Source organism: Myotis brandtii, unplaced genomic scaffold (assembly GCF_000412655.1).
Source record: "Myotis brandtii unplaced genomic scaffold, ASM41265v1 scaffold89, whole genome shotgun sequence".
Taxonomy (NCBI): Eukaryota; Metazoa; Chordata; class Mammalia; order Chiroptera; family Vespertilionidae; genus Myotis; species Myotis brandtii.
The window spans coordinates 1,402,227-1,418,282 of NW_005371645.1; the positions used below are offsets into that span (position 1 = coordinate 1,402,227).

Consider the following 16,056-nt stretch of genomic DNA (forward strand, 5'->3'; position numbering starts at 1 on the left):
CCGCCGTCCAACATGCAGCCCAGCGTTGACTGACCCAGCGTTGGGTGCATGACTGTATTCACTTCTAAGCTGAACGGAAACTTCAAGTGCTGATTTATAAACTAGAAGAGAGACTTGAATTTGGAACCTGGATATGCCACTAATCAGTTCTGTGACCCTACACCAGTTATTTAATCTCTATGACTCAATTTCCTCATCTGGGAAATGGGTATGATAACCCCTCCAGCTTCCCAGCGGTCACGTGGATACAATGAGCCATCACTCAGCCCACGCCTGTGCAGAGAAAGACTGATGCAGTGTGAGCGCCCTTCCCTTCCCCAGCGCACCATAACATAATGCGATATTTAGAATTTTAACTCAGGCAATTACTTAAGTAGTAATTGCTATTTGTATTTACATAACTGCTTTGATCCAAGAAGCTCCAAGGGCTTTACTAAATTTAGCATTTTCATAAATGTTTCATTTGCATGCTGTGGATTTTATTTACCCACATCAAAACTTGGAATTTCCTAAAGCAAGACAGTCAGACGAGTAAAGAAAACAAGGTAATACTGTCATGTGTCCCGGGACCCCAGGTCTGAGTTCTGTCGTCTACCTCTGGTCCTGCGGAATGACATGGCAGTCTGAGTCAGGAAGGTGCCTTCTCCTCTGTCAGCCCCTTCAGCTTCTGCCCACCCCCACTTCTCGGGCACTGGGGACGGAGGCGGGGTCACAGCAAACGGGATTAAATTGTGGGGAGAAAGTCCCCAATTCTGATGCTGACTGTCCCTGAGGCACCGGGACAGGATGTGAGGAAGCCTGGACCTGGGGGTTGCACAGCCCCCAAAGGACAGGGCCACTCATGCCGTCGCAGGGAGAGGGGGTGCCCGCACAGCAGGGAAGTGGGCTTCAGCCATCGTTACCAAAGCACATCTCCTCCCTGCTCCACACTCCAGGGTTTACCCTGAATGATTTAATTACACTTTTCCTGTGGAAGACAAATTAAAGAGGAGAGGGGAGTGTCGTGCCAAGTGCGGTATTTATCTCCGTAACAGCCTGCAGCTCACCGGGGCCCAGAGCTGCTGTGCTGCGAGCAGGAGGCCAGGGTGCGCGGCCAGGGCTGGAGAAGGGGCTGCACCCGACTACGTCCAAAACAAAGCCCCCACGACAATTCCTTTTCCACACCTTCACAAAGAGCACCCAGCTCCTCCTGTTGAGATCCTGTCAGGAACTCGGGCAGCGCGAGCCCAGGGCAGGGCGTTCCTGGGGGCCAGGACTGAGGACGAGACCCTTCTCCCAGGGACCCCTGACCAACAGCAACTCTGGGTGGCAGCGAGAACCTGTTGTTATGGTGACGGCTTTCTGTTTCCACTACTTAAACAGGACAGCACACACAGGACTTGGAAATTAACCTTAACCGGGTAAGACCCTATCGCATTCTTTTAAGTACCTATATATACATGATAGTTGCATTTTTGATGACCAGTTCTGCAAGGTTATAACTCTGAATTATCTTCAACCTCAGGTGCTCATTTGTCTTATTTGCTACATTCAGTTAAAATGTGCTAATTAGAATTTTCTTTTAATCCTGCGAGCAGGAGGCCAGGGTGCGCGGCCAGGGCTGGAGAAGGGGCTGCACCCGACTACGTCCAAAACAAAGCCCCCACGACAATGCCTTTTCCACACCTTCACAAAGAGCACCCAGCTCCTCCTGTTCAGATCCTGTCAGGAACGCGGGCAGCACTAGCCCAGGGCAGGGCGTTCCCGGGGGCCAGGACTGAGGACAAGACCCTTCTCCCAGGGACCCCTGACCAGCAGCAGCTCTGGGTGGCAGCGAGAACCTGTTATGGTGACGGCTTTCTGTTTCCACTATTTAAACAGGACAGCACACACAGGACTTGGAAATTAACCTTAACCGGGTAAGACCCTATCGCATTCTTTTAAGTACCTATATATACATGATAGTTGCATTTTTGATGACCAGTTCTGCAAGGTTATAACTCTGAATTATCTTCAACCTCAGGTGCTCATTTGTCTTATTTGCTACATTCAGTTAAAATGTGCTAATTAGAATTTTCTTTTAATCCAGCCACATCTAGGAATCTACAGAAATCTAAGTCGAGAGGAGCAGTGGCAGGTAATGTCACAGCTGCTTCATCCCTGCACGCGCAACTCCAACACTCAGCCTGCTTTTACCCCCGATTAAGGCTCAGTGAGGCCCGGACCTTTTCTGATCCATAGTCTAATTCTGACATGTAGTATACCGAGGATTATGCTCAAGTTTTGTGCAGACAAACAAGGACCATAAAAAAAGTCAAACTTATTCTGGAGTTGGACTGTCTGTAGGATCCACTTCCTTCCAAACGCACTCTAAGACGTGAAAAGGTTCTCTCCCCTCGCCTCCCTGCTCGCCCTCACCTGAGTGTGGACGCACGGCCTCTGGAATGAAGCTGAGCACACGGCATCCGAGCAAGAGTGTGTGTCGCGGAGAATCCGCGCAAACACCCCCAGGGCCTCGGTGGGCATTTTTGGCACAGGGCCCCCTGCTCTGCGGTAAAGGGGCCGTGCCGGTGCCTGGCCGCGACGGGGCAGCCACCCCAGGACACCAACGCACGTGCAGCAAGGGGGCGCCTTGAGCCTTCTCCCCAAAGCCACTGAAGGGGTAGTGTTTTTAAAAGAACAAAGACATTCTAAAGGACTACACAGCCAGCCAGACCAAGACTGGCTCCAGACACTCCAACCTTTCCTAACTGGGAGCAGCAGAAGCCTCCGTTGGGCAGGGGCTCCAAGCTGCTCCTGCCGGAACCACCCCGTTCTTCACACCTCCTAACCCAGTCAGCCTAAAGCATCGTTCGGTCCCCTCTGCCTTCCGCAGAGACTCCAAAGGATCTTAAAATGCGAGTCGAAAGGTCTGGTTCAAGCATACACAAATCTCATTTGGGGAATGCCTCGTGGGTGTTACACTGAATATGATACACACACACACACACACACACACACACACACACGTATTTAGATAATGTTGTCTGTGATTACTAAACTCTAAATGGATAAAACGCTGCTGGTATAAAGATACAAACCTAATTAAGGCAGTGGGCTTCCTGATGTTTGATATTTCAAGAAATATATAAAATTATATTTGTAATTGCTTAAGTGAAAACATAATTTTAAAACTTTCACTGAGTCACTTCTATTAAAAACAAAATATAAAATTTGTTTTCTTCTCATGGTAATGACACTATCACATTTTAGTTCTAAGGTTTCCCCTGTCTGTGGAAGCTTTGCCTTATGTAATATATAGGAAATGGCTTAAAAACAGTAAACTAAGAAAACCTTCTAATTTAAGAGCATTATCTGCACTGACACATTCTACTTCTGAAAAGCAGCCACAGTGGCATCAGTGCTTTTGGTGCTAAGACACAGTTGTGGCTGCGCCGCTTCCTCCCTCAGCTGTGCTCACATGGTGGGTCTCCCACAACCTCAGCTTCAACAGCCCAAAGGGGCTCAGGGCAAGTCCAAGCTCCCACCCGGAACCACGACGACTGGACCCTGGCAGTGCACTCCCGCCACCAGAAGGTGAGCTGTGGACCCCTGTGGGCGCAGACGCGGCCTCCTCCCTCCAGCCTCGCACCTTCACGGGGTTTACTTTAAGAAGCTCATGTGCTGTGGGAACACCATAATGAAAAGATGGGCTCCCTGCCTGCAAGGAGGGCAGTGCAGAGCAGCACAAGTTCCATGTTTCTCAAACCACAATTCAACACTGCCCACAGCGGACACTACTACTCCCTTAGAAGAGGTTTGGAGCCAAGACAACCAGCTTGCATGGGTGAGCACCTGGCAGAGAGAGGAAGCCTGGAAGCCCTAAACCCAACCCATCCAAGGAGAAGGCAAGGCTGCTGGCTGGGCTGCAGTGTAGGTTAGAGCCACAGCAGTGCTAACTCCATGTTGAAAAGGTGCTTCACACCCAAACAATATTGAATACATTCTTAAGTGATTATATGCACATGCAAGTCCCACAGAGCCAACTAGGGGTCGTGAAGACAGGGTGAGGCACACCCCCACCCTCCTTGTTACAGACAATTTTGGACACATCTCAGTGGCTCGTTCCTACCTTTCCCTCTTGGGGGTGTGGACTGAGAGCTGTCCATTGGTAGAGGCATGTGGGTTCATGATGAGGGAGGTCTTGGCAGGGGCGGAGGAGACGCAGGTGGCCGTGGTCAGATCCACGCTGCTGTGGCTGCTGCCCGTGGTCTCCTCGGCAGGGTGCGCACTCGTCACCTCTTTCCAGAGCTGCTGCAGTTCTGCTGGAATCATGCCTGAAACAAACAAATTGGATAATTAAATCAATTAACAGCCAATTCCGTCCTCTTCAAACAGTAATTAAATCAAAGAGTCAGTAAACAAAGCCTAGTGTCAGGGGGCTCTGGGGCTGCAGTGTCTTTCCCTCCCAACGAAAGCCAACAATGCAGTGACAACCCTCTCCTCCCTCGAGTGCAGGTGAGGTGTCCTCCGCTGCAGCTGACGGTAAGCCTCCATCCCCTTGGTGGTTTCCAGATTTTGGGGGGGAAAAAGTGGATAGATGTTATATATTTTTAGACACAAAGAAGGACTCAAAATAAATGTGTTCAACAATACTATTATGACAACATGAACCAAAAAATGAGTAATTTTTGTGCTTAAGTCTTAAATGATGACAAATAGCTTTGTTATTAAATATAGTTTTTATTAATCACTTTTAGACATAAATTATGAATTCATATCATCTTCCTGAAATGCTTTTCAACTTTTAACAGTCAAATTGATTATACTATGATTATTTCATTAACACACCTATCTTCCTCATTAATTTTGGTTTCTAGTACCACATGCTTAATTGATGGATGTGTCTACTGAAAAACTGTATAACTTTTTATACAAGTAACACTATTATTACTGTCATTTCTTAGATCAGCGCTAATGAACCATTGCAGAATACAATGAAAATGTAAAGTTGGAGTAATAAAGTTCTCTTGTTTTCTAAAGGGGTCAAAGTGGACATGGGTCTTAAGTGTCAACCCATATTTTACATCCCCAAGAAGACATACGGTGAGTATGCCCGTCTCACTCCTGTGGCCTCATAGCCTTAATTCTGCTGGCACGCCTCTCGACAGCCCGGGATTTCCAAATCCGCCCCCCATGTCATGCTAGTGCACAGGAGAGAACCACTCTAAATGACTACTAGCAAGCTCAGCTCGCTCTGAAAGGACACCTGAGAGAAGTCATGAGCCCTGGACCTCACTAGGCAATCCCGCTACAGCTGGGCTGTGGTTCTGGTTTCAGTCAACTGATGTACTACCCTACCTAGAAAGCTGGTCATTTTCTGCCTATACAGTAGCAAGCGAAACAGGCGTGTTTCTTACCAAGTCTAAGGTACTGAATTAAAAAAGAAGGCTGTGTGCATTATATTCATTTGAAACACATAATAAAAAATGCCAAGGTCTAAATTTAATTTATTTTTGTCATTTAGAATACAATGGGTAGATAATCATCTCAACGTGATCAGCCAAACATCTTTACTTTGCTAAACTGTTAAAGATTTTAATTATGCCGGCATTGGAGAGCACCGTCTAATGAGGCGCAGGGCTCCAGAGAACCCGAGTGGCTAAGAACTGTGAAATGAGTCTGATAGGATTTTTTTATGTTCACCGTGGATCGTTTGCATATCAAAGAGGAGTGAATTATTGCACAGCAGACCAATAACCTCCGCCTTTCTGAGAGGAGTGGTAACAAAAACAGTTGATCTCTCCCAACGGTTCCCCACAAAAAATGTTCAAATACTTAAGGATTTGCAATTAATATGTACTATAATGGAGGCTGCAAATGATACATTAAGTGGTCAGATATTCTTAGAACGCATCCGCAACAGCCAAGTCGGTTTTCTTCTTCCTTCATAAAAATCAAATGCCAATTATATTTTGATGGATTTTGTCCCAAATGAGCATTTAGTTATTAGGCATATTCAATTATTACTTGTCCCTTGAAATTAAACCTTGGAGGCAAATTAAACAAAGGGAAAGGTCACTACAGAATCCCTGGCCAGTTCTGCTGCATCTGGGTGATGATGTTCAAACGCCTGGTGAAGTGACCGTGGGCTGTGTGGCTCACAGGCCTGCCACTGCCACTGCCACTGCGCACCAACCATCACCTGTGAGGCCACCGGCCACTGCCACTGATGCTGCGCACCGACCATCCCCTGTGAGCCCGCCGGCCACTGCCGCTGCCGCTGCGCACCAACCATCCCCTGTGAGCCCGCCGGCCACTGCCGCTGCCGCTGCGCACCAACCATCCCCTGTGAGCCCGCCGGCCACTGCCGCTGCCGCTGCGCACCAACCATCCCCTGTGAGCCCGCCGGCCACTGCCGCTGCCGCTGCGCACCAACCATCCCCTGTGAGCCCGCCGGCCACTGCCGCTGCCGCTGCGCACCAACCATCCCCTGTGAGCCCGCCGGCCACTGCCGCTGCCGCTGCGCACCAACCATCCCCTGTGAGCCCGCCGGCCACTGCCGCTGCCGCTGCGCACCAACCATCCCCTGTGAGCCCGCCGGCCACTGCCGCTGCCGCTGCGCACCAACCATCCCCTGTGAGCCCGCCGGCCACTGCCGCTGCCGCTGCGCACCAACCATCCCCTGTGAGCCCGCCGGCCACTGCCGCTGCCGCTGCGCACCAACCATCCCCTGTGAGCCCGCCGGCCACTGCCGCTGCCGCTGCGCACCAACCATCCCCTGTGAGCCCGCCGGCCACTGCCGCTGCCGCTGCGCACCAACCATCCCCTGTGAGCCCGCCGGCCACTGCCGCTGCCGCTGCGCACCAACCATCCCCTGTGAGCCCGCCGGCCACTGCCGCTGCCGCTGCGCACCAACCATCCCCTGTGAGCCCGCCGGCCACTGCCGCTGCCGCTGCGCACCAACCATCCCCTGTGAGCCCGCCGGCCACTGCCGCTGCCGCTGCGCACCAACCATCCCCTGTGAGCCCGCCGGCCACTGCCGCTGCCGCTGCGCACCAACCATCCCCTGTGAGCCCGCCGGCCACTGCCGCTGCCGCTGCGCACCAACCATCCCCTGTGAGCCCGCCGGCCACTGCCGCTGCCGCTGCGCACCAACCATCCCCTGTGAGCCCGCCGGCCACTGCCGCTGCCGCTGCGCACCAACCATCCCCTGTGAGCCCGCCGGCCACTGCCGCTGACGCTGTGCACCAACCATCACCTGTGAGCCCGCCGGCCCGCGGCCCACTGCTTACTCAACTGAAACAATAGCGAACAGGCCTGTCTGCTGGAGATAACACACAGATAGAAAGCCACACAAGTCAACACCTATTTTTATTTTCCAGGGAGTAAATAAGCTTGAAAAGCACAAACCGCCTATTTTCCACTCAAACTAACTGACTTCCGGGTCAGCTGCCCGGGAAGTGGAAAGCCTGGAGGATCGCGAGTCTAACAACTGTGTTGACACTTTCGCTCTGAAATAAAAGAGCAGAACTTTAAAGCCATTTAAAAAATGAATTAAGCCTATTAAAAATTACATACAAACTAGCAGTAAGCTGTGTATCTAGTAAATAAAGCCAGGCAGATGTCCTGTTACACCTAAGAGAACAATTCCCATTACTCTACTCCCTTTTATTCCAATGGGCTAGCCAATCAGTTTCATCGTCCACAGGGAGAAATGGTAAATAAAATAGTAACTCATGGACTTCTGGGTCAAATTTCAATATGATAATTACATGTAAGAATAATCATTAGCTTTAGAAGGAAGCAGTCAAATCAGTGTCCTCCTCAGGGCCACACCTTGATAGTATTGTTAAACTTGGGTTCCATGAATAGAGGACTATCTACCAAGATTTCCTGATAGAATGAAGACAGATAAAAGACAGCCTAGTCACTCATCAGACTAAATGCACATCAAATCTCCAGAAAGTAAGCATTCCTTCCAAAATGGTAGATAGGAATAACCGTACTGAGTTAGTAAACAAATCCATTAACAGGCACACAATTGAGCAATAAAGTTTCTCCTATTGATAGTGTACACTTAAAAATTAAAAAATCAGAATAAAATTGAAAGTATATTTCGATATGGAAGTACTGGTCCTGGCAAGGATCAAGTCATTAAAGAGACCAAGGAGAAAAACAGATACACTAATTATGTAAAACAGAGAAGGCCCTATAGTAACCTTACAAACAACAAGAACATGCCTCCATTTCAAACCTTCAGGGGAAAAAAGGCCTTCGAAATATTGCTCTCTCTCCATTCCTATACGTTGATATTTACATACGCATTTTAGGTAACTTAGCCAAGGCCATAAGCAAGCATATAAAAGAATCTTCATGTTTGTACCATGAAGTGGGCATTTCCAGTTATTTTAACACATACCCCTTTGCCTTGCTACCTTTCTTTTTTCCAGGATAACTGGCCCCTTCATTATAAAAGAAAATGCAGACACAGGTTTAAAAAATGTATGTTGTGGGGACAGTTGACAGATTACTGCTCATGGAACTCAATTTTACAGCCCAGGACTGGCTCACAGACACCAGAGCTGACCAACCTTTCTGTCCTTCACACCCATCCCAGGTGACCTGCTCCAGCAGAAAGTTGATTTAAGCCTCATAATGATATCAGTTTTAAGCCATTATCTCTTTGATAAAGAAAAAATTGTATTGTCTTCCAACAAGACTGAATTCTCAAGCCCTTTTGGGCGAGGAGGCAGGGGAGACAAAACCAACTTCCCAATTCCCCCAAAGATGGCCGTGACACTGTGGCTGACTTCCCGCAGGCACCAACTCCAGAAATATTTATATCTATGCGTATGCCCCTTGGACACACTTACAGGCACCCTTTAGATGTTAAATACGCATTTTCTAATGCCGCAGGGACTCGTGGTCATGGCACACTGCTGGGCATATCAATCAGTGCCGGGCTGGTGAATCACCGACAGGGCCGCTGATATGTCGCTGCAGCGCTTACACTGCACGCATCGCCACATTCATTCCCTTCCCATTACACAGGAGCTTGTCTTGTCACTGCCCAATTGCCCTCTTTTGGACAGCTTAACTGATGTGCCACAACAATGAACCTCAGGGAGCAGCTGAACAGCAGAGGAGCAGAGGGAAAGATGAGCGGCTGACGCCCAAGTCCAGTGGGTGTGGCCTGTAACAGTTTCCAACAATACTCCCGAAGGGTCATTAATGCACGTTGTAACATTTTGCAAGTTCAAAAATGCATTGGCCAATACGCCCTTTGTTTTCCCCTGGTATGGCTGTTACCAAATTTCCTAATTTGACAGCAAGGGAGATGTGAGCAGAAAGGGGAGGAGAGGCGAGAGGAGTCAGAGAAAAGCCCTGGTCGTCACAGTAAAAACACCCCCACAAAAAAACAAAGCAACCCCCAGATGGGACAGAAACTGGGTGTGGCTGACTCCAGAGAGAAGATTCAAATGCAGACATGCCTCACTTCCACCTGACAGCAAAGGTTCTGACCAAAAACCAGGCCTGCTGCATGGATGATGGAGGTTCCCCATTCCAACACTCTTCAGAGGCAGCTGAATCCAAGGCACCGAAGGCTTTAGCTACCAGCCTTTACGGCATATCTACCTGCATCCAAATGGGGGTGAGCTGAGGGCCCAGAGACAGGGCAGCCTCAGCACAGAGCATGCCTGCTCTCCTCCTCCGACCACACCGCACAGGTGTACTCAGGGCACCACAGGTGCACTCACTGCACAGGTGCACCTACACTGCACAGGTGCACCTACACTGCACAGGTGCACTCACTGCACAGGTGCACCCACACCACACAGGTGCACTCACCGCACAGGTGCACCCACACTGCACAGGCGCACTCACCGCACAGGTGCACCCACACCGCACAGGTGCACCCACCACACAGGTGCACTCACCACACAGATGCACTCACACCGCACAGGCGCACCCACACTGCACAGGCGCACCCACCGCACAGGTGCACCCACACCTGCACAGGTGCACTCACCACACAGGTGCACCCACACCGCACAGGTGCACTCACCGCACAGGTGCACCCACACCGCACAGGCGCACCCACACCGCACAGGTGCACTCACCGCACAGGTGCACCCACACCGCACAGGCGCACCCACACCGCACAGGTGCACTCACCGCACAGGTGCACCCACACCGCACAGGCGCACCCACACCGCACAGGTGCACTCACCGCACAGGTGCACCCACACCGCACAGGCGCACCCACACCGCACAGGTGCACTCACCGCACAGGTGCACCCACACCGCACAGGCGCACCCACACCGCACAGGTGCACTCACCGCACAGGTGCACCCACACCGCACAGGCGCACCCACACCGCACAGGTGCACTCACCGCACAGGTGCACCCACACCGCACAGGCGCACCCACACCGCACAGGTGCACTCACCGCACAGGTGCACCCACACCGCACAGGCGCACCCACACCGCACAGGTGCACTCACCGCACAGGTGCACCCACACCGCACAGGCGCACCCACACCGCACAGGTGCACTCACCGCACAGGTGCACCCACACCGCACAGGCGCACCCACACCGCACAGGTGCACTCACCGCACAGGTGCACCCACACCGCACAGGCGCACCCACACCGCACAGGTGCACTCACCGCACAGGTGCACCCACACCGCACAGGCGCACCCACACCGCACAGGTGCACTCACCGCACAGGTGCACCCACACCGCACAGGCGCACCCACACCGCACAGGTGCACTCACCGCACAGGTGCACCCACACCGCACAGGCGCACCCACACCGCACAGGTGCACTCACCGCACAGGTGCACCCACACCGCACAGGCGCACCCACACCGCACAGGTGCACTCACCGCACAGGTGCACCCACACCGCACAGGCGCACCCACACCGCACAGGTGCACTCACCGCACAGGTGCACCCACACCGCACAGGCGCACCCACACCGCACAGGTGCACTCACCGCACAGGTGCACCCACACCGCACAGGCGCACCCACACCGCACAGGCGCACCCACACCACACAGGCGCACCCACACCACACAGGTGCACTCACTGCACAGGCGCACCCACACCACACAGGCGCACCCACACCGCACAGGCGCACCCACACCGCACAAGTGCACCCACCGCACAAGTGCACCCACACCGCACAGGTGCACCCACACCGCACAGGTGTTCTCACACCGCACAGGCGCACCCACACCGCACAGGTGCACCCACACCGAACAAGTGCACCCACACCACACAAGTGCACTCACCACACAGGTGCACCCACACTGCACAGGTGCACCCACACCGCACAGGTGCACCCACACCACACAGGTGCTCTCACACCGCACAGGTGAAAGAGCTGCTTACACCAGGGGTGTCCTAAACACAGCAGAGTGCTAGCTTCTGATGCCCAACACCCAGTGGAATAACATGTCAATGGCTTCTCAAAAGAAAAATTTTAAATCTATAAAATCTTGTTATTTTTGAAAGAACCTCAGTTTTTGAAGAAGAGCTAGAGATATACATCCTATCTGATCGGATGAGTGTACTAAACTGCTCAAAAATCAACAGTCAGATGAAGGTAAAAAAGAAAGAAAAAAAGAGAGGAAAACCAACAAAAACTTTTCGTTTTTATAATCACACAAAAATGAACTGGACTCTAACCCTAGATATTAGAAAGTGGAATTTATAAAGCATGACTAAGATTTAAAACAGAACAAGTTACATGACATGAAATGCAGCTTAAAATGACTAAAAAAAAACCTTCAAGAAAATTCATTTGTAATTCCAAACTGAAAACATTCCATCTGATTAAAATGCTGTCAGTGGGGGAGCGCTGCTTTCCCCTCGGCCACCTGGGTCCCACTGGTGCCAGCAGTGTGGGGACTCCTCCCAGGTCTGCAGGGCTTCCTGGACAGTTCTCCAGGGGCAGGCGGGGCCCAGAAGATGGGCCCCGGCCTCGGCGTCCACACCCACCTTGCGAGAGGGGCTGCAGGGGCAGCGCGGGCTGGCCGGGCGGCAGTGACAGGAGGCCTTGGCGCTGCAGGGACAGGAGGTGCTGCTGCTGGAGCTGCTGCATCTGCAAGAGCTGCTGCTGGAAAGCCAGCTGCTGGGGAGCCACCTGCTGCTGCTGCAAGAGACCAGGCAGAGAGTGAGGCCGCGAACAGGCCAGGTGAGACCGCCCCACACACCCATCCATGTCCAGGAGAGAAGGGGCGCTGGGCGAGGGGCGCTCCCTGTCAAGGTGTCACCTGGTGTGAGAGGGACGCCCCCTCCCTCACCCAGCACGTGCTCTCCCTGGCTGTCAGCACCGGGGTCTCAGACCCCAGCAGGCCAGTGTGCAGGGACCCCAACTCTGGCCCCCGAGGGGCCACAGACAGCTGCCTCCCTCCCGCGCACGGGCGAGCTTTTAACTACTCTGTTTATCACTTCTGACATAAATAAATGAGAAAAAATCAGGCCTTTGAAGAAGAAAAACTTCATCTAATATTGTTAATTAGCCATGACAAACGATGAAATAACATTGTAAATCTTTCATAGAAACAGCCACTAGATTTTAATTACACACATTCATAATTTAGCAAACAACATCGTACTCAACTGTGTTTCATACGGAGACACTGAGCTTCAGGCCTCCACTCCGCTGGAGGCTCAGAAACCCTCCCCACTTCCCTCCCCGGCTTTGGGCTTGGAAAGAAGGGCTCTACCGTTTGACAAATATCTTTTTGTTGATTGGACAATGACAGGAGGAAAACTTTTGTTGTGTAAAACATCAATACATCATTCCTGTGTTTAGCAGGCCTTGCTCCAGCCAAAAAAATTAATGTAGATTTCCTCGGTAATTATCTGAGTGATAGAAAGATAATACAGTGCAGCAGAACAAAAATAGAGGGAAATTATCTCATATCCTTAATCTGTGAGGAATCAGATGGAGGTGGAGGTCTCAGCCACATCATGGCTCACAATTCGGAAGGGAAGTTAACTCTTCCCAAACTGCAGCTCCCAAAAAAGATCATTTAGGCAAAGAACAAGATCCGTTTTCCTAAGTCTAAGTATTAATGCAAATATCAGGGAGACTTTGCAACGAACAGGACTACACAACCCCGCCAGAGCTTCTGAGAACTACACTTACAAACAACTGCATTCACTTAGCCTAAAGCACGACCGCGAGCCGATCCACCCATGAATGTGCGGATCAAGGTCTCCTTGATGCAGAGATGAAGGGAAGAGAGAAATGATGGCTTCCTTTCGGCCTCTGTGTAGTTTATTTTACAGTAAAAAACCATCATTCTCATATTAGCAACCAATTTCAGACTTACTACCATGCCACTGAGAAAGTTAATTGAGTTTCACTCCAAAAAACAAATTCTATATCACTAACAACAAAAATTTAAATAAATTTAAATGAAAAGCCAGTGTTTTCATTTTAAGAACAGCATGCTTAAAATGATCCAATTGTTTTCACCCCTTCCCAAGTTATCACATTAATGTAAAACCCAATGATAGTTATATTCATGTCAAAATGATTTTTCTCTTCTTCAACAGATATTAATTCCCAGCGTTTTTAAAAAGGGGGGAAGGCAGACAAAATCCAACACTGACACCATAGAAGTTGGAGGATCTAACTCCTCTTGAAAAAGAAATAATGGGGGGTGGGTGCTGAAGTTTAGGGAGGGTGTTTCCTGTCTTACTGTAAATGAAATGTTTAAAGATGTTGTATTTATATAAAATGACTGATGGCTTTTCTGTTGTCACTGCAGCCATCCCTAGGAAAGCTCATGAAAGCTGTCCACGTTTGAAAAGCCAGGATATAAAAGTATACAAGGCCCATTGTCCAAAGAAAGAATTTAAAAGCAACACTGGTTGCCAAACTGCTCCCCACCCAGTTACCAAGCACAGGATACGAGCCCATTTGTTTACTTCTCACAATTGAACGCACACAAAAAAGGTCTCCGCGCAGTCCCCGCCACAGGTCAGCAGCCAGTGTTAAAAGGCTCAAATGCCCTGATAAACCTTGCATTTCGGATCCCCTCCCTGGAGCTGCAGTCAAAGGTCTGTTTTCCTTTCTTCGGCTCCTCCCTACTGCCTAACATAAACTGTCATAGCTGCCTGGGACAAATGGCCCTTTTAAAACAATCAACTGAACCTGCCTCACCCACACAGGATGGGAACTTTGTTTGTGGCCTGACTTACTGTTAATGCTGCCTTCTACTATCCACACCCATTCTGTGAGCAGTGGCGTAAGGAGCCGGCTGCATGGGGCTGCATCTGTCTCCTAAGGAAGGTCTCCGGTCTAACTCAGTGTGGAGCCTCACTTGCTCAAGGAAACATCTTTGAGGCAACTTCAGGGGAAAAGCAAGTCAAGGTTCATTGTTCTGGCCAAAGATCAAGCGACTTGTAGCAAAGGTAATCAAAAAAGGGAAAGGGAGGGAGGGGAGGAGGACCTGACAATTCAAAATTATGAGCCACTAATGACTGGGGATTCAGTGAATTAATATACTTGTTCCATCTGTCAACATCCAAGTTCAAACCTTGTTAAAGTCATAACCACTAGTCCACATCATGAAATTGATACCGTGTGACTCGGCCACCACCTGCATGCTAATTCAGGAGACACCTCAGGAAAGCGAGGGTCCTTCAGCCACGGTGACAGCACGTCCTGGCCACATCTCCTGGCGCTGGGAACATATCTTGGAATCCAAGACCTGCCCCTGGGTCTGTCCACCCTCGGGATGTTAAGGCAACGTATCTCCTGTCGCCCATGCCTTCAAAATGGAGGACAGAGTGCGACCACAGCAAACGTCATGTCCTGGAGATGCTAAAATGCTCCTGTAAAGTCTCACCTCTTGGCTCAGGGACCAAGCATTCCTCTCCTCCCCCACCCCCCTCCCCACTCCACCACCAGCAGCATGTCTGCAGGCCCGGATGCCCCTCTGACAGCAGCGATTTGGGAGAGTTAACTTTTATCCTTCCTTCTGCTGCATAACGTTCCCCTTCGCGTTTCTTTATCTGCCCTCGGAGCGCATCTGCTTTCATGTTCCCCCAGCATGCAGACGTGCATTTCAAACCATGTCTTGCAGACCAAGTAAGAGGTTAATCAGAAGTGGCAACAGAAGGAAAAACACAATCCCTGGTAACTGATAAGAATGGCAGTGGCAGCCCTTTTTTGTTTGTCTTCAAATATAGAGTTAAAGATCTTTAAAAAACTAAATTTTGATGCCTTTGAAAAGAAAGAAGCACAAAATAACAACAGGGGGTTATAGCCTGTGAGCCACGGGGGAGAAACTCCATAATTCTCCTTCTCCCTTTTGAAGGCTGTTAGAAATCTGATTCAAAAAAGCAACAGCAGAAGGGAACCCTCTCGAGGCTGTAACCATTTCCTGTGATCATGCATAATGTGCTTCAAAAGTGGGTTTTTACCAATTCTGTTGATCAATTGCACCTCCTTCATATCCTCCTTTTCTCTGCTGTTTACATCTGATGTGACTCAATGACAAGCACTGGCTGAGGCTGTGAAACAGGCCTGTCATGTTGATTTATGGGCGCATCAAACCACAACTTGTCCAAACCGAAGCTCGCAGTTCATTAATTAGAGAGTTGTGACTTTGAAGTCAGCTTTCAGACTGTGGTTTTTAACATTTGGCTTAATTTATATGCTCTTGAATGTGGATCTCTAAGGAAAAAACTGAAATTCCCTTCTTGTCTTTGAACTTCTTTTGACCGCACAATAATCATTTCTTTGTCCAGAGTGATGCCTGCAATCCCAGAGTCATTAACGCGCATTGAACTGCCACTGATGAGTAAGCCCTACTGAATTAGAAAAACAGCCAGCAAAACAAAGCTGAGCGCCTCCTGCACAGTGATATCTCACAATTACATGCCTTCCCTCCCTGTGCCATTTCCATTTTAATTACTGTTAGTCCTTTAGATTTACATTTTAGACACTTTTTAATCTGTTCCCTTTTCTATTATAGCAGGACCCGGTAGCACGCCACTGTACACAAATGTGTCAGCACTTTCATTAAAGCACCTCCTCCCTGCACCCCGAAACGGCCCCTACTCT

At 50.1% G+C, this 16,056-nt stretch overlaps 1 protein-coding gene across 16 annotated transcripts in view; it reads right to left on the minus strand.

Annotated features, from left to right (window-relative positions):
* The window catches only part of FOXP1 (forkhead box P1), a 305,369-nt gene that overhangs the window by 74,435 nt on the left and 214,878 nt on the right, over positions 1 to 16,056 (minus strand). For all 16 annotated transcript variants that reach the window (XM_005885061.2, XM_014532393.1, XM_014532392.1 and 13 more), the window contains 2 exons: positions 11,970 to 12,123; positions 4,091 to 4,295 (listed from right to left, as the gene is read on the minus strand). In XM_005885061.2, the coding sequence (XP_005885123.1) occupies positions 4,091 to 4,295; positions 11,970 to 12,123 (359 nt within the window). The remainder of the gene's footprint in view (positions 1 to 4,090; positions 4,296 to 11,969; positions 12,124 to 16,056) is intronic.